This window comes from Rhinatrema bivittatum, chromosome 2 (assembly GCF_901001135.1).
Source record: "Rhinatrema bivittatum chromosome 2, aRhiBiv1.1, whole genome shotgun sequence".
NCBI classification, from domain to species: Eukaryota; Metazoa; Chordata; class Amphibia; order Gymnophiona; family Rhinatrematidae; genus Rhinatrema; species Rhinatrema bivittatum.
Genome location: NC_042616.1, coordinates 215513593 through 215534453, shown reverse-complemented (window position 1 = coordinate 215534453; position 20861 = coordinate 215513593). Strand labels below are relative to the sequence as shown.

At 48.6% G+C, this 20861-nt stretch overlaps 1 protein-coding gene across 1 annotated transcript in view; it reads right to left on the bottom strand.

Moving 5' to 3' along the window:
- Positions 1–1293: 1293 nt before the first annotated feature.
- NFE2L3 (nuclear factor, erythroid 2 like 3) overlaps positions 1294–20861 on the bottom strand; it is a 94722-nt gene continuing 75154 nt past the window's right edge. Inside the window, exon 5 of the mRNA XM_029589138.1 lies at positions 1294–3587. Coding sequence (XP_029444998.1) covers positions 2331–3587 — 1257 coding nt within the window. The 3' untranslated portion in view covers positions 1294–2330. The remainder of the gene's footprint in view (positions 3588–20861) is intronic.

Sequence of the window (20861 nt, the reverse complement as noted above, 5' to 3'; positions counted from 1 at the left end):
CTTTTCCCTGCAGACTCTGGACACTTTCTTTCCTTAGAGAAAGGTATCTACACGGGTAGAGCGATTGACTCGTAGCCATGCCGGGTAACAGCAGTTCTCCAGTTTCCAGCGTGCCAAAATACGGTCAAAATGCTCCCTTATAATACACAGTAAATAGGAGCAAACTCAAAAGCAGACGTAAATACCCACCCCTTCCCCAACAAAACTAGCAAAGCAGGTTCTACTGCAAGTTAATAATTTAATTATGGCTACATAACTAAGGGTTTTTCCATTCTTAACCTTTTAGCTGCTGCACCATATACGGTATATATATATCATAGATCAGTGCTCACAAAGCCAACAGTCCTGTTTTGTTTGGATAACAGTCCTGCTTTTATGCAACTCCTTGGTTTATTAGCTGACCACACGGTGCAACAGATTTTGCTAGTGCTCTCTGCAAAACCAAACATAGTGCAACTCAGAATCTCTGCTTTTTACAAACGAAAATGAACTTCAGGTATTTGCATACCTCAGACTGATCAGAGGAAAAAATGGCCCTTATTCGGTTTCTAAGTGCTACTCAAACTACTGTACAGCGGGTGTTACATGCACAGGCATAATGCGACAGGTTTCTCACTCTCTTCTTGAAACAGAATTTAACTGCATGCTTAGCAAGAATGATTGGAGATGCACTTAAGAATCAACACTTTTCAAAGACTGCTCCTCAATTTAACATGAAAACTGTTAAGAAATATGCACAAAGCAGCAGTTCAGCATAGTACCAGGTGTATTCCTGGCCTATTATTCACCTTCTGGTGGGAAAACAAACTTCAGAAACTAAAGGCAACACTGCAAATGTGTCATCTTGCCTAATTTTCCACTCCTATTTGCCCTCTCTGATCCCCGCTAGTAGCTTCAATCAGAGAGAAGCTTCTGGAAAGCATGAGCAATAGTTAGCCCAGCAGAGGAGTTATTTCTTTAAAAAATACACTTACTTTATAGCACTCTATATTCCAATACCACAGCACTTTAACAATGTCAGAAAGATTTGGCTATGCTGAACTGCAGCTTTTTAAAAATGTATTTATTTTTAACGTGAATATTTTTAACCTACATTTAAGGGGGGGGGGGGACGACGACTCCCATTTTCTCCTTGGCAGAAATACTGCAAGATCAAGTAATTCAGATAAAACATAACCCAGACTTCACAGAGCTACTGCACACATCCCTAGGACAGGTTTCAGGATGCACAATAGGAAATCATATTTTTAAAAAAAGCCTATAAAAAAGTCAGCAATCCCAGTTTGCTTAAAATTACAACCTTAAATATATTCATTGAAGAAATTCTGAGCAGCCTCCAGGACCTCTTCAGAAAAACGAAAGAACTAAAATTTAACAAAAAAAAAAAACAAAAAAACACAACCACCTTATAACTTCCACAAACAGAAAAATATATAAATTAAATACATAAACCACAGTACAGTTTCTTTACTAAGCAACAAAAATTGTAAACCTCTTTTGAATTTTAAAATGTGCTCCAGTGCTGACAGACTACATAAAAAAAATCTAAGGTCACTTTGTAGTTCAAGAGCTCTACCTTCTAGGGGACAAGACCCTTGTATTTGTCACCCAGTATAGTCCTAAAAATATTTTTCATAATACTACGCCGAGTCTCAATAAAGGGTAATAAGGCTGAATTAAACAGGAACCTACCATTAGTGGTTGGTTATCCCACAGCAACTGTTAAACTCGGGGGGGGGGGGGGGGGGGGCAGGGAGAGGTGGCAATTTTCAAAGGATTTGCACAAGTAAACATGTAACATGTGTTTGGCTGCTGGGGGAAAAAAAACCCTTTAAAAATTCCCAACTCCCCTCTATATGAGAGAAAAATATGCACGCTCTCCAAGGTGCATGTACTTTTCCCAGCAAGGAAACAAGGATAGTGCTGGAGGTGGGGTGCCTGGTAAAGCACATGCAAGTGTTTCTCTTTAAATCCTCGCGCATTCTTTACCCCCCCTCCACCCCCTACTTTGCAAGCACAGTGAGGAGTTAATGAAAAAAAAGATTTCTCCCCTCCCCATTCCCTCCCCCCCTTCTTCAGAATGTTTGGGTTGGCTAGCGAGTGCCCAGTTTGGAAGCTGTAGCAGTTGATGGTGTTAGAGACAATATTTCAAAGGTCTGATTGATAACTACAGTCTGAACACAAGCAATTACTAGCGCAACTCCCCTTGGTTGCTTTATGTTCACTGTGTTTCACATTCAAGGCCTCTGCAGTGTTTCACCACCAACAGCTCCCCATTGAAACAGCCGCTTATTAATGGAGGAAAAGTATCTTTAATTTTCACTCTTAACTTATTTTTGCTTCTTTTCTTTTTGGTTCTCTTTTGTATGCTCCGATTTGAACAGTCCCCTAGGTACAACCAGGATACTTCCATCACTGTGGCAGCGGAGAGCATACTGGCTGGGGTTCACAGGCCTGCCCTGCTCATCTCTTAACCTGCTGAAAACATCCCGGTACAAAGCGCTGAGCTTTTCTTTCATCTGGCTCACTGATTTGCCGCGCTGAGCTTTTTCTTTCAGCAGGCTTGCCTTTTGTGCCTGAAGTTGGCACACATCGTTTTCCAGGTTCAGAATTGCATCTAGTTTACGTTTCCGGCAGTTCTGAGCAGCAACCTTATTTTTACCTCTTCGCCTGATGTCACGAACAACAGATATTTGGGCTTCTGTCAAGTAGTACTTGGTGAGAAGACTGTTGAACACATCGACAGGCATGCCAACAATTTCCTCCACAGAAAATGGAAGTCTTAAAGCTTTTGCACGTCGCTCGTCACGACTGAAAATTTTACTGGCATCACTGATGCACCTATTATCTAATTTGCTTGCCTCTGCAGACTGTGAGTGATGGTGCTCCGGACTGGGCTTCAACTGCTTCGGCATCAGATTGTAGGTATGGTTATGACGGACTTGTGCAAACGAAGGCTTCCCATAAACGTTTGGATCAGCTTGATAATCCAAACAGCGTTTATTGTGCTCCAGCAGAGGCTCTCCAACAGCACCTTTCAGATGATCATACAGAACAGACTCTGCATCGCTGCTGTAACCTACAGCTCCTTCTTCTTCACCAGTTGATGTAGACAATGAATCGGAAGTGTTTGAGAAGGTAGGGCTGTGACTGGAATTTAGAGAAAGTCCAGAATCAGAGTCTGGCTCCTCAAAGAGTTGGGAAACTTCCATAGGATCAAAGCCTTCTTCCATGGCCAATGACATCAGATTGATCTCATCAAATATGTTTTCATCAAAACCCGAGAGGAGATCTTGGTTTGTCAGATTCCTAATACTGTTGTCGATATAGGGAAATAAGCCTGTCACGTTAGTCTCATTGAGAAATGCTTCAGGAGTTGTGCTAGAGTTTAACTGCACAGAGATCTCTTCCCTTGGAAAATTTATCATCTCTGAATTTCTTCTAAGAGTAGGATCCGATCTTAACATGGCCTCATGAAGACTTACATCCTGGCTAATAGCCTGAGTAAGATTAACCCTGAAGTGTGACGAAGGATTCAGGTCACTGTTATTACTGTCAACGGGCTGAATATCTTCAAGTGAGATTTCCTAAAAAGAAAAAGAAAAAAAAGTAGATTAGCATACCTTAATGTAATTACATGATGCTCAACTTTCCCTCAGAAATTTCTTATTCATCAGGGAGCACTCTAGTCAACTGGATAAGATAACTACTTACCAGTGGATCTCATTCTATGTGGGTATTTTTCATGAAGTCACACTGATGGGTCATAGGCTTTATTAATTACATGGGCCTAAGACAGGTGTCCCAAGCTTAGAACTCTAGAACTTAGAATTCTGCCGCCAGAGATATAGCATCAATATCCGATATTTGCATCAACAGTGACTGTCAGATTACGGTGGATGAGATGCACCAAGACAGTCTGGTTATGTGTGGTATGCAGAGCTGCAGTGAGTAGCATAAAATAACTGCAGCCACACACCTTTTAAAGAAGCACCAAATATCAAAGTGTACCTGAGAACCTGCCCTTCTGATTTGCTAAAATGACACAGTGAAAGTGCACAGTACTGTCTGCATTCAAAAGATGTCAGAATAGCTTAGTTTGCTGATCCAGTGGAAGCAATAGGCGCTGCCTGGTAATAGCCCGGACTTGGTTCCCATTCCTTGTGCTAGCAGGGGCTGGGAACGCTGTAGGGTAGTAGTGATCATAAGCCCTGGAAGTCCTAAATATCACACTAACATTCTCTGACCAAGATCTTAATGCTCATGCACCGGGCTAGAAAGGCACAAGGCACTGCTGTTTTGAAGTAATCGCAAGGCACAAAATATTCAAGAGACATGAAAGTCTTGAGACATGGATGAAAAGATCAACAGTGAGGGGCTGCTGAGCTGAAGACAACCAAAGGCACTGAAGCTCATCTTTGTGCTACATTAAACACAGTGTAACAGAGGAACTTGTGCCACCAGTACCTGTGAATACCAATGGAAATATCAAAATGCAACTTTTGACTTGGGCTGGATCCCAGGCACCTTTGAGTTATGAAAGAGAGGCTACCAAAATTGAGGGAGAGTAAGTACTACATTAAATATGAAGCCAAGTGAACGGGCTTCATATTTAATGCAGGTCCTCAGATGGCAATAACCCACTGAGGAATGCACCACATGGGTGGAGAAATTTAGGGTAAATTCAAGAAGAGAAACCTGGAAAATGCATGTTCAGACCTGTGACAGGAGTCTGCAAAGCTTAAAAACACAACAGAATGCCAAATGAGCCTCTTAAGATGAAAATCGATCCTAGGAGAAACACTGCAGGCTCATATATTTATTTGATTTTATTCTGCCTTTTCAGATACTTCAAAACGGATTACATTCAGATATTGTAGGTATTTCCCTATTCCCAGTGGGCTCACAACCAGAAGGATATCCCTAACCATGAAGCATATGAAGTACCTGAAGGAGAACAAAAGAGGCATTAAAACCAAGGAAAGTACCATTTCAAAACATGGGAGGCTCATCCTGAACCTGTAAGAAAAGGAACGGACAGCCACAAGGAAGAAGTCAATGGTCATTCAGCTTCAAAGCAGAGCAAACACTCCATTCTAAAGCTGCCAGCCTGGGCAGCTCCTTTGAAATCTAAGCGCGACCCATCACAGTAGGATTCCATGTGAAACTGCATTTGGAAAATTTAATCTGCACATGTTACTTAAATGCCTATTTCCATAATTTTCAGCAATACAAAGTTACTAAGCAAGTTATTTAAGCTTTTGTTTTCTGGGGAGAATTTTACAAATTGAAAAGGGCCACAATTAAAACAAAATAGCTTTTAATCAGGGCCAATGCAAGGGAATAAGGCAAGCTTTCCTCCTCCACATCCCAAGATGATTATGATAAACTCAACAGTTATGACGACCCCCACCATTACCCCTCTCAACAATCTCATACAAACACATAACTGGACATCTTACTTTTAAGTAGTAATACAAATATGTTTCAGAAATCATAACTATGTCTTCGATTTTTGCAGTAGACTGTGCAAAAAGATATACACCAGAAATTTAGAAATGAAAATAAATTCATACCGTATTGGCTAAAAGTAATTTCTGAAATGTCTTGCTGGGCTGAACTCAATTTGGATGTTTCCCCTTACTACTTACCATACAAAAAAAAAAAAATCAAATTCAGTTGGCACCTCAGCAACAATGACAAATTCCTTTTGTTACCAGGTATTTGCAAAAATCATTCAGAACCTATATAGCAACCTGCCATACCAAAACAGCACTAACTCCAAGAACTCAAAATGGAAGCAAGCCTACTTATGAAAAAAAGACAATGATTTCTGCAAAATTAACCTCAGTAAGAGAAAGAGCTTTGTCTCTTGCTGCACCAAAAATTTGGAATAAATTACCGGTTGACATTCGGCTAGAGCCAAACAGAAAAACATTTAGAAAAAAAGTTAAAACATGGCTATTTCAGCAAGCGTTTCAGGAGGGTGACAGCAATTGGTGAATAATCACAAATAAGAAAGAACCAAAAGCAGAAGCAAAATACTATTGAGTTGGTCACCATGTTGCATGTTTTGTCGTTCAAATGTCTCATTGTTAGGCCTGAACTTGAACCATGGCCCTAGGCAGGGACAGTTGGGTTTTAAGCCTGGAAGAGGTTGCGAAGGACAGATTGGCTGAAGCTACTGTCATGTCAACCTTCCTTGTTCAGCGAGTAGTGGGCAGCGAACTTGTGTAGGAAACTCCATGTTGCGGCCTTGCAGATTTTGGCAATGGGAACCGTTTGCAAGTGGGCAACAGATGCTGCCATGGCTCTCACAGAGTGAGCCTTTACTCAGCCTCCAAGCTGAAGGCCCGCCTGTGCATAGCAGAAGGAGATACAATCCACTAGCCAGTTGGACAGAGTTTGTTTGCCCACCCTAACACCCAGCCTGTTCCTGTCTAAGGATATAAAGAGTTGCGTGGACTGCCTGTGGCCTGCTGCGCACTTGAGATAGAAAGCTAAAGCCCTCTTGCAGTCCAAGCTGTGCAAGGCTGTTTGCCTTGGTGAGAATGGGGCCTCAGAAAAAAGATGGACAGAATGATAGCCTGATTAAGATTGAAATTAGTCACCACCTTAGGCAGGAACTACCCTATCACAAAAGAATTTCACGTAGGGTGGATAGGTAACCAATGCCTGTAGCTCACTAACCTTGTGTGTCGAAGTAACCGCCACCGGAAAAGAACCTTCCAGGTTAGGAACTTAAGATTGAAGGAGCGCAAGGGCTCATACATAAGCCATGCCAACACTATATTGAGGTCCCAGGACACCACAGGAGGCTGAAGGGGAGGCTTCAGCTGAAGCAAGCCCCACAGAAATCACCCCAAAATGGGCTAGACAGAAATGGGCGTACCAGCGACACCTTGATGGTACGTGCTGATGGCACTCGTGTGCACCCTGACAGAGTTGGTTTTCAATCCTGCCTCAGAGAGGTACCACAGATAGTCCAGCAACTTCAGAGTGGGGCAGGCAAATGGATCCAAGCCATGACCCTCGCACCAGACGGAGAAACTCCTCCATTTCAGGTGGTAAGATTTTCTGGTGGAAGGCTTCCTGGAAGCTACCAGCATTTGAGACATGTCGTCAGGGAGGTCCCGGGGCTGCAGTACTAGGCGCTCAATATCCAGGCCATCAAGGCTAATGCCCAGGGGTTCGGATGGCGCAGTCTGCCTCGATTCTGTGTGATCAGATCAGGCGAAGTCCCCAGACTGATGGGATCTCTGACTGACAGGTCCCACAGGAGCGGGAACCAGGCCTGTCTTGGCCAATAAGGAGCTACCAGGATCATGGTCCCCTGGTCCTGTTGGAGCTTCAGTCTTCATGACCAACAGAAGTGGATGATACGCATACAGAAGACAGTTGCCCCAATGATGGGCAAAGGCAACAGAGACTGGAAGTCAGTCTGTCCAGAACAGGAAGCAGAATTTGCTCACATTGCAGTTGTAGGGGGGAGGCAAAGAGACCCACGCCCGGAGTTCCCCACTGGCAGAAGATCCGGGCCGCCACTGCTGGGTCCAGCGACCAGTCGTAGGGTTGGAACGCTCGACTCAGACAGTCCACCACCACATTCTCCACTCCATCAAGGTATATTGCTCTCAGAAGCATGCCCTGCGACAGAGCCCAGAACCAAATTTGTACCGCCTCCTGACAGAGGAGGAACAACCCAGTGCCTCCCTGCTTGTTGATATACCACATTGCTACCTGATTTCCTGTCCGAATCAGGATCGCCTTGTGGGACAAATGGTCTCGAAACGCCCAAAGCTCCAGGAAGTTGATCTGACAGAGCTTCCTGAGCTGTCCATCGATCCTGTGTATGGAGGTCATCCACATGCGCCCATCAACCCAGGGGGGAGGCACTGGTGTTGAGCACCACCTGAGGCGGGGAACCCTGAAAATGGATCCCCTGCTCCAGGTTAAGACAGATCCTCCCCACCAGGACAGAGAGACTCTGAGAGGCAGTGTGACATGGACACATGTCCCGAGATCCTGGGACGCCTGCTGCTACTGTGACTACAAGGTCCATTACGCCCTGCGCACGCACAGGCGGGCTAAGGAGATGACATGAACAGATGCAGCGATGTGACCCAAAAGATGAAGCAGCAGACAAGCTGAAACCTACTGCTGGCTGCGCACCAAGATCACCAGAGACAATAGGGCAAGAGCCCGATCGCGGAGTAGAAAAGCCCTGGCTTGAATCATGTCCAACCTGGCGCCAATGAAGTCCAGGTGTAATGATGGGCTGAGATGGGACTTAGGGTAATTGATGACAAACCCCAGAAATTGCAATACCTGGATGGTCAGACGTAAGGAGCGCAGCGCCCCTGCTGAGTGGCACTTTTGACCAGCCAGTCATCTAAGCAGGGGAATACATGCACTCCCTGACGTCAAATGCGTGCCCCTACCACTACCAGGCACTTGGTGAAGACCCGGGTGGGGGGGGGGGGGGGCTGACAAGGCCGAATGGCAACACCAGATACTGGAAGCGATCCATTCCCACCACAAAGCGAAGATACTTCCTGTAACCCGGGAAAATAGCAATGTGGGCGTAGGCATCTTTTAAGTTAAGGGAGCAGAGCCAGTCTCCTTTTCTTAGGAGTGGGATCAGGGTGCCCAAAGGGACCATCTTGAACCTCTCTTTGAAGGAATTTGATCAAGGCTCTCAGGGCGAGGCCCCCAGATCTCTTTGGTATTAGGAAATGCTGAGAGTAGAACCCCTGGCCCTGCTGGTGGAGGGGGACAGGTTCTACCGCTCCAGCTGTTAGAAGTATTTCCTGAGGCGTGAACGAAACCCATGATGGATGTGGGGGAGAGTCCACAGGGACATCCCTGAAGTTCAGCCGGTACTCTTGGCAAACGATGGAGAGAACCCACTGGTCCGACGTGACATGGGACCAGTGGTGCGCAAACTGATGCAGCCTGCCTCCGACCGGGGGACAGGATGCAGAGGTTCCGGGAATCTGACACGCATTCCTTCGTTCCCAGTCAAAACCCTGTGGAAAGGCTTTGCTGGGGGGCTGGTTGAGGTCTGGGGGTCTGCTGCTGATGGGAATGATTTCTGGCACTAGTGTGGGACGTGCGAGCCCGCAAGGCAGGAGGATAGTATTTTCTATGACAATAAAATGACCTGACAGAGGATAGCAGGTCGGAAGCACTAGCAGATAGATGCTGAAAGGTCTCATGGTAGCTCTTTAATTGAGCCACCGCGTCCCTGACCTTATCCCCGAAGAGATTCTCACCCATACAGGGCAGATCTGCCAGCTTTTCTTGGACCTCTGGTCGAAGGTCTGAGGCAAGGAGCCAGGCCATCCTGCGGGTGCCGATACCCGCCGCAGCCACCCTCACTTCTGTTTCAAATACATCGTAGGTGGATCTTGCTTTGTGTTTTCCCGCCTCCAGATCCTGCTGTACTACTGCCGAGAACACCTCTTGTTGCTGTTGAGGCAGGCGCTCCGACAGCTCCTGGACCTGCTTCCACAGGTTCCAGTTGTACTGGGTCATATAGTTGGTAGGAGGCGATACGGGTGATAAGCATAGTGCCCTGAAATACCTTCCTACCCAAGGAGTACAACGCCCTGTGCTCTCTCCCTGGGGGGGGGGGGGGGGGGCAGAGACACGGGTGCGAGAGTTGTTGGTAAGGGCAGACTCTGCCACAACAGACTGTTGTGGGAGATGGCACCTCTCACCTGTTGGACCAGGTAAATAGCGTCTGTTTTTTGATTAACCAGGGGGACGGACACTGGATGTTCCCCGATCCTTAGGAGGAGATCCGTAAATATATCATGAACTGGGACAGCTACTATTTCCTTTGGGGCATCCACAAACTGGAGGACCTCCAGCATTTTGTAGCGGGCATCCTCTTCCGTGAAGAGCTGAAAGGGAACGCCTCATCCATAGCCCGGACAAAGCCCGCAAAGGAATGATCCTCCAGGGGAGATATACGCCTCTCATCTCCAGAGAGGACTCTGAAAGGATATCTTCGAAGGCCTCTGAAGAGGAGTCAGAGGTATTGTCCTCCCAAGGGTCATTCGGGGCCTCTTCCTTGCTTAGGTCCCCTGGGGACCGGGTGTGGATGGTCTTTGCCCAAGCCTCTTGGTTTGGGCACCAAGGGCATTGAGGACCCAACAGCCCCAAGGGCATTGATGGCCCCAAGGGGATTAATGACACAGAGATCCTCGAGGGTCTCGGGACAGGTTCAGGAAAGTCTAGCCTCAGGACCAGTGGTTCTGAAAGCGCCGGTGGTCACAAGTCTTCCTCCTTGGACGACCCAACAATGGGTATCACTCCAGAGGAGGGTATCAGTGGCTGCTGAGGAACAGAGGGTTCTCTGGGCACCAGCTGCATCAGAAGGATGCCTAAGAGGACAGCCAGACGCTCTAGCAGGGGCACTAGTAGAGGCAGCACGGCTCTGGCACCGGCATGGGGACCGGTGCCAGTGGTGATTCGATACCCTGCAGGGCTCGGAGCACTGCCATCTGAACCCTGTGGTCCAACTCCTCCTGAAAGTCCGGTGGACGGAGGAGGAGGAAGAAGAGTCACCAGAGCCTCCTCCTCTGTGCTCACGACTGATATCGGTGGGGGAACGCCTGGACTCCTGGGTCTGATAGACGACGATGCCTCTTCACCAAGGGGGTTGCTTTGGTGGTGGCACAGCGGCCGCCAATGCTGCACTGGATCCAGGGCCGTGCATCGATGGCGACCGGTGACTGTTTACAGCGGTGCTTGGCCTGGTCTTTCGCATTCTGTGGCAGAACGCGTAAAACACTGCTTGTGGATTTTATAAAAAATAAAAATAAAAATAAGGGGGAGATAATCCCTGAAGAAGGCATTCGGTGCCGAAACTTGCGCAAGTCGGATTCTTCAAATGGATGAACATTAGGACATTTTAAAGCTAAGTAAAATGTGGTTAGTTTTCTGACTGTTTAATAAATAAGAAGTGCGGTAGCACACGAAGATACATATGGATATAAATTCAAATAAAAGGCAAGCTTAAACAAAGAAACGGGGGTAACCTTGTTGCCTATCTCTCAATATACATTTGAAATAAAAGAAAGGGAGGTCGGAGGGTGAGTTAATGGTTTAAAAAGTAAGGCACAGAGGGGTTGCCAATTGACAAACGTATGAAACCATCCTCTGCACTCTTAACAAATTTATTGACGTGCCAATTGGCACATTAATTTTGAGTATGGCAACAGGGCATACCTAAAAAGTTATATGTACTAGGTGCGTTTTAAGAGTGATTAAATTTTCCTGGGACATAGGTACTGGGATTACCGCTCTCATCCTGAGGAGCCTTAAAAGAGTAATCTCCAATGCCTGCTTTTTGTGCTGGAAGTGGCAAGGAGACAGCATGAATATGTCCCGAGGAATGCTGTGAAATTCCAGCATATATCCTTCTCGTATGACTTCCAGTACCCATTTGTCTGAAGTGATCTCGACCCACTAGTGGTAAGAGACAGACAGTCAAACCACCCCCCCTCTCCTCGTTCCGAAGATGGATTGGTAAAATTTCATTGGGAAGTTTGGGACGAACCGAAACCCAACCCTCTCTTGGGCTATGGACTACAAAAGGACAGAGATCTCCCAAAGGGCCAAGACCTCTGAAATGTCGAGTTTCTGTAGGGGAGAAAACGTTGGGAGCCACTGGACTGGCTCCTCATAGGCGAGGGGTGCTGCAACTGCTTCTTCCTACCTTCCGATAGCCGAGGAATGGAGAAATTACTTACCTGATAATTTTGTTTTCCTTAGTGTAGACAGATGGACTCAGGACCAATGGGTATAGTGTACTCCTGATAGCAGTTGGGAGACTGAGTCAGATTTCAATCTGACGTCAGCCTACATATACCCATGAAGGAAGCTTAGCTCTTCAGAATTCTCCTCGAAAAGCAATTGTGGATATGTGTGTTTTAATAACTTGATTAACTTGGCTAACTTGATTAACTAGGACTGGTTCAATTTATTTCCAAATTGGAGACAGCCAGTGCACTCAACTGAAAAACGCCGACACCCGGCAACTATGGGTGTCTTGAACTAGGGGTAATGCCTGGCTTACCCATGCTTGTCTTGCTCTCAGGGATTGTCACCAGAGGTTTCCTGATTTTGGGGCAGCCGTGGGCGGGATGCTGAGTCCATCTGTCTACACTAAGGAAAACAAAATTATCAGGTAAGTAATTTCTCCATTTCCTAGCGTGTAGCAGATGGACTCAGGACCAATAGGATGTACAAAAGCTACTCCCGAACCGAGTGGGAGGCTGCCCGTGGCCCACTTAGTACTGCCCCTGCAAATGAGGAGTCCTCCCGGGCCTGGACATCCCTGCGGTAGGAACCTGGAGAAGGTATGTATAGAGGACCACGTTGCTGCCCAACAGATCACGGCAGGTGACAGCATTTTGGTTTCTGCCCAGGACACTGCTTGGGCCCTTGTGGAATGGGCCTTGACTTGTAAAGGCGGAGGCTTCCTTGCCTCTACGCAGGCCACCTTAATTACTTCTTTGATCCAGCGGGCTATGGTTGCCCGCGAGGACACTTCCCCTTGTTTCTTCCCGCTGTGAAGGATGAATAGGTGGTCAGTCTTTCGTACAGATTCCGATCTTTCCAGGTATCGGACTAGGAGTCTGCCGACGTTTAGGTGGCGAAGGCGGCGTGAGTCTTCAGAGTCCTTATGTTTGTCTGGAGAAGGTAGAGATATGGTTTGGTTTAGATGAAATTGAGAAACCACCTTTGGAAGAAAAGAGGGGACCGTGTGTAGTAGTATAGATCCCGGTATGAACCTGAAGAACGGTTCTCGACAGGATAGGGCTTGAAGCTCGGAGATGCGATGGGCTGAACATATTGCCACTAGGAATGCAGTCTTCGAGGTCAGTGGCCGTGGTGACAGACCGCCCGTAGATCTGAAGGAAGCTCCTGCTAGGAAGTCTAGTACTAGATTGAGATTCCATAGGGGCACAGGTCACTTTAATGGTGGTGGGATTTGTTTGACCCCTCTTAGGAAGCGGGAAACATCTGAATGGGTTGATAAGACTGATGCTGTCCACTTTGGCTCTGAAGCAGGCCAGCGTGGCCACCTGAACCTTGAGGGAGTTGAGAAAACCCCTTCTTCAAACAGTCCTGTAGAAATTCCAGGATCATGGAGATTTTGACTGTCCACGGAAGAATCTCAATATCTTCACACCAGGCTTCGAAAAATCTCCATATTTGTATGTAAGCTAGAGATGTGGAGAACTTGTGTGCTCGGAGCAAGGTGTCAATCACTGCCTTAGAGTATCCGTTCTGTCAGGCACGTCCTCTCAATGGCCAGACCATAAGAGAGAATAGAGTCTGGTCTTTGTGGAGGATCGGTCCTTGCCGGAGAAGATCCCTGTGTGGAGGTAAGCACAGAAGGTTCCCTGCAAGAAGTCTTCACATATCCATGTACCATGGCCTTCTTGGCCAGTCTGGGGCCACTAGAAGTACTAGCCCCCCTGTGGTATTCTATCTTGCGGATGATCCCACCCAGTAGTGGCCATGAGGGAAAGGCGTACAGCAGGTCTTCCTGTGGCCAGGTCTGGACGAGGGTATTGATTCCCCGGGATTGCGGTTTTCGTCTGCGGCTGAAGAACTTGGGCGTAGGACTGGGTTGCCAGGAGATCCATGGCTGGGGTTCCCCAGCAGTTTACTATCAACTGGAAGGCTGTGGTCGACAGCATCCATTCCCCTGGGTCTATACTCTCTCTGCTGAGGTAGTCCGCAGTGACATTGTCTTTTCCCACGATGTGGGTGGCTGAGATCCCTTGCAGGTTTGCTTCCACCCATGCCATTAGGGGATCTATTTCCAGGGACACCTGTTGGCTTCTGGTTCCTCCCTGGCAGTTGATGTAAGCAACTGTTGTGGCGTTGTCCCGACATGACTGAGATTTGCCCCGGAGTCTGTGACTGAATTGTAGGCAGGCTAGCCTGACTGCTCGGGCTTCCAGTCTGTTTATGTTCCATCCCGACTCTTCCTGGTTCCATTGCTTCTGGGCCATCAGCTCCTGGCAGTGGACTCCCCACCCTCGCAGGCTTGCATCCGTGGTGAGCAAGATCCAGGTCGGTGGGGACAGTCTTACTCCCTTGCTCAGACAGTCTTCCTGTAGCCACCATTGGAACTGGATCCTGACCTCTGCCGGTAGCTGGAGGCTAACGGATTAGTTCTGGTACATCGGATTCCATCGTGACAGTAGGGAACGTTGAAGTGTGCGCATGTGGGCCCTTGCCCATGGGACAATTTCTAGGGTTGATGTCATGAGACCGAGGACTGGAGGTAGTCCCATATCTTGGGGCAAACATAGTTCAACAGTTTTCGCAACTGGTCCATCAGTTTCCTTCTCCTTGTGGGGGAAGAACGACCTCGTCTTGTTTGGTGTCGAACCGGACTCCCAAGTACTCTAGCGATTGGGAGGGCTGCAAGCAGCTTTTGGCTGTGTTGACGACCCACCCAAGATTCTGCAGTAGATTCTTGACTCTGGTGGTCGCCTGGTAACTTTCCTCTGGAAATTTTGCCCTGATCAGCCAATCGCCCAGATGCGGATGTACGAGGAATCCTTCTTTCTTCAGTGTCACCGCCACTACCACCATGATTTTGGTGAACGTCCGAGGAGCAGTAGCTAGTCCGAAGGGTAGCACCCAGAACTGGTAATGATGGTCCAGTATCGCAAAGCGTAGAAAGCACTGATGGTCATAGTGGACCGGGATGTGGAGATAGGCTTCGGATAGATCCAGTGAAGTCAGGAATTCTCCCGGTTGTACTGCCCTTATGACTGAGTGTAGGGTTTCCATGTGGAAGTGTGGTACCTTCAGGTGGCGACTGACTGTCTTGAGGTCCAGGATGGGCTGGAACATTCCCTCCCTCTTGGAGACAGTAAAATAGATGGAATAGTGACCAGTTTTTGTTGGTGCGTAGGCACCGAGGTTATCACCTTTAGGCTGAGTAGTTTTGTCAGTATGGTTTCCACTGCCGTCCTCTTGGAGAGGGAGTGGCACGGCGATCTCACAAATTTGTCTGGAGGAATGCTGTGGAAGTCCAGGTAGTATCCCTCTCGAATGATGGTTAGGACCCACTTGTCCGACGTTATCTCGACCCACCTTTGGTAGAAGAGGGTAAGTCTGCCCCCTATGGCTTCTTCCTGTGGACGGGTCTGTTGATTATCATTGTGGGTTGCGGTCGGGGCCTGTAACTGAGATAGCTCCCCTCTTGTTGTGCCTGTTACAAAAGGACTGGGCCCTGCCTGCGGGGCAAGGTGCTTGGTATGTGTTTTTATACGGTCTAAAATGCTGGGCTCCTCTGCCCTTGGTTCTTCGAGAGAGGAGCGCTGGGTTCTTTTGTTCCTGTCCTCCGGTAACTGAGGGACCGGGGATTCGCCCCATTTGCTGGCTAACTTCTCCAGTTCGCTTACGAACAGGAGGGATCCTTTAAAAGGCATTCTCGTGAGTTTAGTCTTGGAGGTTGCGTCGGCTGACCAATTTCGGAGCCATAGCTGCCTTCTGGCTGCCACTATGGATGAGATGCCCCTGGCTGAGGTGCGCACCAGATCTGAGGTTGCATCCGTTAGGAAAGATATCGCTGGTTCTAATGTTTCGGCGGAAGTGGTTGCGTCCCTGGAGAGGAGCAAGCAGGCACGTATCACCACGGCGCAGCAGGAGGTGATTTGCAGGGTCATTGCTGCGACATGAAATGACTGTTTAAGGATGGATTCCTGACGTCTGTCCTGAGCATCCTTGAGTGCAGCGTCTCTTTCGATTGGGATGGTAGTGTGCCTTGAGATCGTGCAGACCATGGTGTCCACTTTTGGAAACCCTAGGAGCTCTTTGGCCGTGGGCTCCAGGGGGAATAGGGCTTCTAGGGCCTGTCCTCCTTGAAGCTGGCCTCCAGGGCATTCCATTCCAGGTTATTCAGTTGTTGTACGGCCTGCAGCATTGGAAAATAGCATGAGGCCTGACTGAGACCGACCAGAACTGGATTAGTCTTTGGGTCCTCTGTGGAACTTGTGCCAGGAATGGCCAACGCCTTCAGGCTCAGAGACATGAGATCTGGCAGCTCGTCTTTGGAGAAGAACCGCATCATGGTTCGGTATGGTTCCATCCCTGGAGGGATTTCCCCTTCCCTCCAGGGAATCACGCAATTCCCCCGAGGTGTCTGTGTCCCCTAAGGGGAAGCTTTTGCCCGGCTGTGGCACATCTCGGGGGGGGGGGGGGGGGCCGAGAGGGGCTTGGAAGGCCTTGTGCTTCTGGTGGAGACTGCAGCTGTGTTGCAGGTGGCACTGACTGTGCCTGGACAAAGGTTTGTAGCCCTTTGAAGAATTCCAACCAGGAAAAAGTCCCTGGGTCCAAATGGAATCCACTGGAGTTTCCCCGAGGAGCCCATCTGAGGAGGGGCCGAGTCAGAGATACAGAGGTCCGGGGTACTATCGTTGCTGGAGCCGGATTCCTCTACTGGCTAGAAGGGGCCTTGCTTCGGTTCCCACTGAGTCTCTTTGCACTGCAGGCATAGGGCAGAGGCCACTTCAGGTTGTACAGCTCTCAGGTGGCAGGTTGGGCAGAGGGCTTGTCCCTTGGCTTTCATGGCCGGCAGTGCCATAATTTGTGCGCGTGGAGTGGCTTAAAACTAGTCTGTGTGCCGCACGCCGGGAGACTTAGTTGTGCGCACGGACCACTATTTATGCCTTTAGCGGGGATGCGCACGCCGCTGTGCGCACAGCACAGATGCACGCACCGCTGTGCACACAAATCCTTTGTGCGCCCGGCTCGCTGTGCGTACGGCTCAGTTATACTGACAATACGATGATCAAGGGGGGCAATGGCACAGATGACCACGCAGGCAAATGGTGACCCCCCCCCCCCCGGAGGGTCTCTACGAGTGTGGACCCTCGCACCGGATCGGGGGTCGAGCCCAGACGAAGCTGCTCAACCCAATGTAACAGACACCGGAAGGATGATCTGTGCAGCTATCTGAGCCTCGGAGACCGGAGACTTTAAGAAAGTTTTCTACCTTACCTTGTCTCAGTGCTTCCCTGTCTCGTGCTGGGCGGTCTCCGGCTGTGGGGAGAGAGGGAAAATACCTTCACCGCCGCGCTCTGTATTGCACCCGCTGCCTCTAAGCCACGCTGGGGGCTAAGTCCATGCCGGGAACCGGCTACCGGCCCAAGGCTTGCCTCTGAGGGATCTCGGAAATCACCTCAGGAATTCTCGACTGGGGGAGGGACCCTTAGGTATCACCGCAGGAGAGCGGGACTCGTCTTGTTTCCCTGTTTAATGTAACTTTACTTTCGATCTAGATGTTAATTGGTTTCCCCCTGTTCTATTGTAAACCGGTACGATAAGACCTGGTCTTGAGTATCGGTATAGTAAAAGAAGTTAAATAAATAAATAAGTAAGATTTCTTTCTTTGGTTTGGATTTTCTCACACTGTGCAAGTGTGTGTAGTGTCCCTAACTACTTAGGAGAAGGAGAAATACTGAAGAGCTAAGCTTCCTGCACGGGTATATGTAGGCTGATGTCAGATTGAAATTTGACTCAGTCTCCTAACTGCTATCAGGAGTACATTATACCCATTGGTCATGAGTCCACCTGCTACACGCTAGGAAACTGGAGATTCGCTCCATTTACTGGCCAGTTTTTCCAATTCGTTTCCGAATAGGAGTGATCCTTTAAAGGGCATCTTTGTAAGGTTGGCCTTGGAGGTTGTCGGCTGACCAATTCCGCAGCCATAGCTGTATTCTGGCCGCTACTATCGAGTCCACTCCTCTGGCTGAAGTAAGGGCTAAATCAGAGCCCGCATCTGCTAAAAAGAAGGCGGCAGGTTCCATAGCAACTCTGGGATTACATAAGAACATGCCATACTGGGTCAGACCAAGGGTCCATCAAGCCCAGCATCCTGTTTCCAACAGTGACCAATCCAGACCATAAGAACCTGGCAAGTACCCAAAAACTAAGTCTATTCCATGTTACTTTGCTAGTAATAGCAGTGGCTATTTTCTGTCAACTTAATTAATAGCAGGTAATGGACTTCTCCTCCAAGAACTTATCCAATCCTTTTTAAACACAGCTATACTAACTGCACTAACCACATCCTCTGGCAACAAATTCCAGAGTTTAATTGTGCATTGAGTGAAAAAGAACTTTCTCCGATTAGTTTTAAATGTGCCCCATGCTAACTTCATGGAGTGCCCCCTAGTCTTTCTATTATCTGAAAGAGTAAATAACTGATTCACATCTACCCGTTCTAGACCTCTCATGATTTTAAACACCTCTATCATATCCCCCCTCAGCCGTCTCTTCACCCCCAAATCATCCACCTCCTGAGAGAGAAGCAGGCACGAACGAGCTACCAGGGCACAACAAGTAATCTGTAAGGTCACTGCTATTGCGTCAAAGGCTTGCTTAAGGATGGACTCCATCCGCCTATCATGTGAATCCATTAAGGCCGCTCCTCCTTCCATTGGGATAGTTGTTCGCTTAGAGACTGCGCAGACCAGTGCATCCACTTTAGGGAAACGCAAACACTTTCTCACTGCTGGGTCCAGTGGGTGTAGAGCTTCTAATGCTCGGCCCCCTTTAAAACTTGCTTCTGGAGCAACCCATTCCAGGTCAATCAACTCCTGAATGGCTTCCAGTACCGGAAAGTAGCAAGAGGCTTTCCGCAGAGAAATCAGAATGAGATTCTTCTTTGGTTCTATCAGAGTCCGCCCCAAGAACTCCCAGTGTCTTCAGGGTCTGGGAAACCAGTGCTGGCAATTAGTCTATATGACAGAACCACAACATGGTTCAATATGGTTCCAACCTGGAGGGAATTTCCCCTTTTTCCAAGGGATCTGGCTCCTCCTCTTCGTCTGTGCCATAAGGGTCCCTACTAGGGATGCCCTTGGACAGGCGAGGCATGTCTCAAGGTCTGCCAATAGGTCTGGGAGAGGGAGGGACTGCTGGCTGATGTTCTATCCAGACAGGGCAAATGAGGTAGTAGACTGTGCCTATACAAAGGCTTGTAGCCCCTGGAAAAATTCTACCCAAGAAAAGGCCTCCGGGTCCATGCCTAGCCTAGGGAAACTGGGGTAGGTCCAGTTGAGTTTCCCTCTCCCATGGATGACTCAGTCAAGTGGGTACTCTGATCCAGAGTACTTCCAGTTAAGGCTGTGACCAACCTATCATTGAATGGGAGGAGCCGGGCTTAGCAAAGTCTGTGGAGGCCAACTCCCCTTGGGCTTTTCACAGTGCTAACACAAAATTGGAATCCAGGTCAGGCTGTGAAGCCCTAATACAGGGGTCGGGAACCTATGGCTCGCGAGCCAGATGTGGCTCTTTTGATGGCTGCATCTGGCTCGCAGACAAATCTTTAATAAAAAAGTAAAAATCTAACAAAACCCCCCACCCTCCTGACCCCCCAAGACCTGCTAAAAGTCCCTGGTGGTCCAGCGGGGGTCCAGGAGTGGTCCGGGAGCGATCTCCTGGACTTGGGCTGTCGGCTGCCAGTAATCAAAATGGCGTCGACGGCCCTTTGCCCTTACTCTGTCACAGGGGCTACCGCCGCCATTGGTCGACCCCAGTGACAGAGTGAGGGCAAAGAGCCGTCGGCGCCATTTTGACTACTGGCAGCCGACAGCCCAAGTCCAGGAGATCGCTCCTGGACCCCCGCTGGACCACCAGGGACTTTTAGCAGGTCTTGGGGGGGTCAGGAGGGTGGGGGGTTGTAGTAAATTAATTCTGGAGGTCTTGGGGGGCGTCAGGAAGATGGGGGTTGTAGTAAATTAATTTTGGAGGTCTTGGGGGGCATCAGGAGGGTGGGGGGTTGTAGTAAATTAATTTTGGAGGTCTTGGGGGGCGTCAGGAGGGTGGGGGGTTTTGTTAGATTTTTACTTTTTTATTAAAGATTTGTCTGCGAGCCCTGGACCCCCGCTGGACCACCAGGGACTTTTGGCAGGTCTTGGGGGGGGGGGGGGTCAGGAGGGTGGGGTTGTAGTAAATTAATTTGGTAGGTCTTGGGGAGGTCAGGAGGGTGGGGGGTTGTAGTTAGTATGGCTCTCACGGAATTACATTTTAAAATATGTGGCGTTCATGGCTCTCTCAGCCAAAAAGGTTCCCGACCCCTGCCCTAATATGACAAGAAGCACAGAGAGTAAGGTGCTTATGTTTCTTGGTTGCTGGTGCCACTGGCGACGGTAACTGTGTGTTCAAATCGGCTCACGCTTAAATTTATGTGCCCAAAATATGAGCGTCTAAATGGCACGCAGTGAGGCACATGCTCAGCCCATGCACACTCTTCCTGTATCGCATGCTTTCACAGTTGTGTTTGTACGTATATGCGCCAACGTTGCGTGCACAGAGCCGATGTACTGTGCATATAGACGTCTCGTGAAGGGATGTACTGCAAGCACCAACTTGGCCTACCACGCGGTGTGCTGACCAAGCCTAAAGCAGGGCCTAGCCCACAGGAGCAAGAATGTCGTCTGTACGGCACGCCGAGCACGGAGACCAGAGGAAAACCTACCAAAAATTCCAATTGTCTCTGAATCGGTAAATTAAAACAAAACAAAACAAAAAAAAAAAAAAAACAACTTACCTAGGCTCAGCACTTACTGGCTGAGTACAGAGACTGACTCCAGCTGTGGGAGGAGAGGGCTTTGGCCTTTACCACTGCAATTGGCTTCTTGCACCCGCTGCCTTTCAGCTGCACAAGCAGCAAAGTCCACGCTGGGAACCGGCTACCAGACCAAAGCACGCCTCTGAGGGATCTCGGAAATAGCCGCAGGATTCTCAACTGGGGGAGGGACCTTTAGGTATTACCGCAGGTGAGCGGGGCTCGATTATTTTCTCCAATT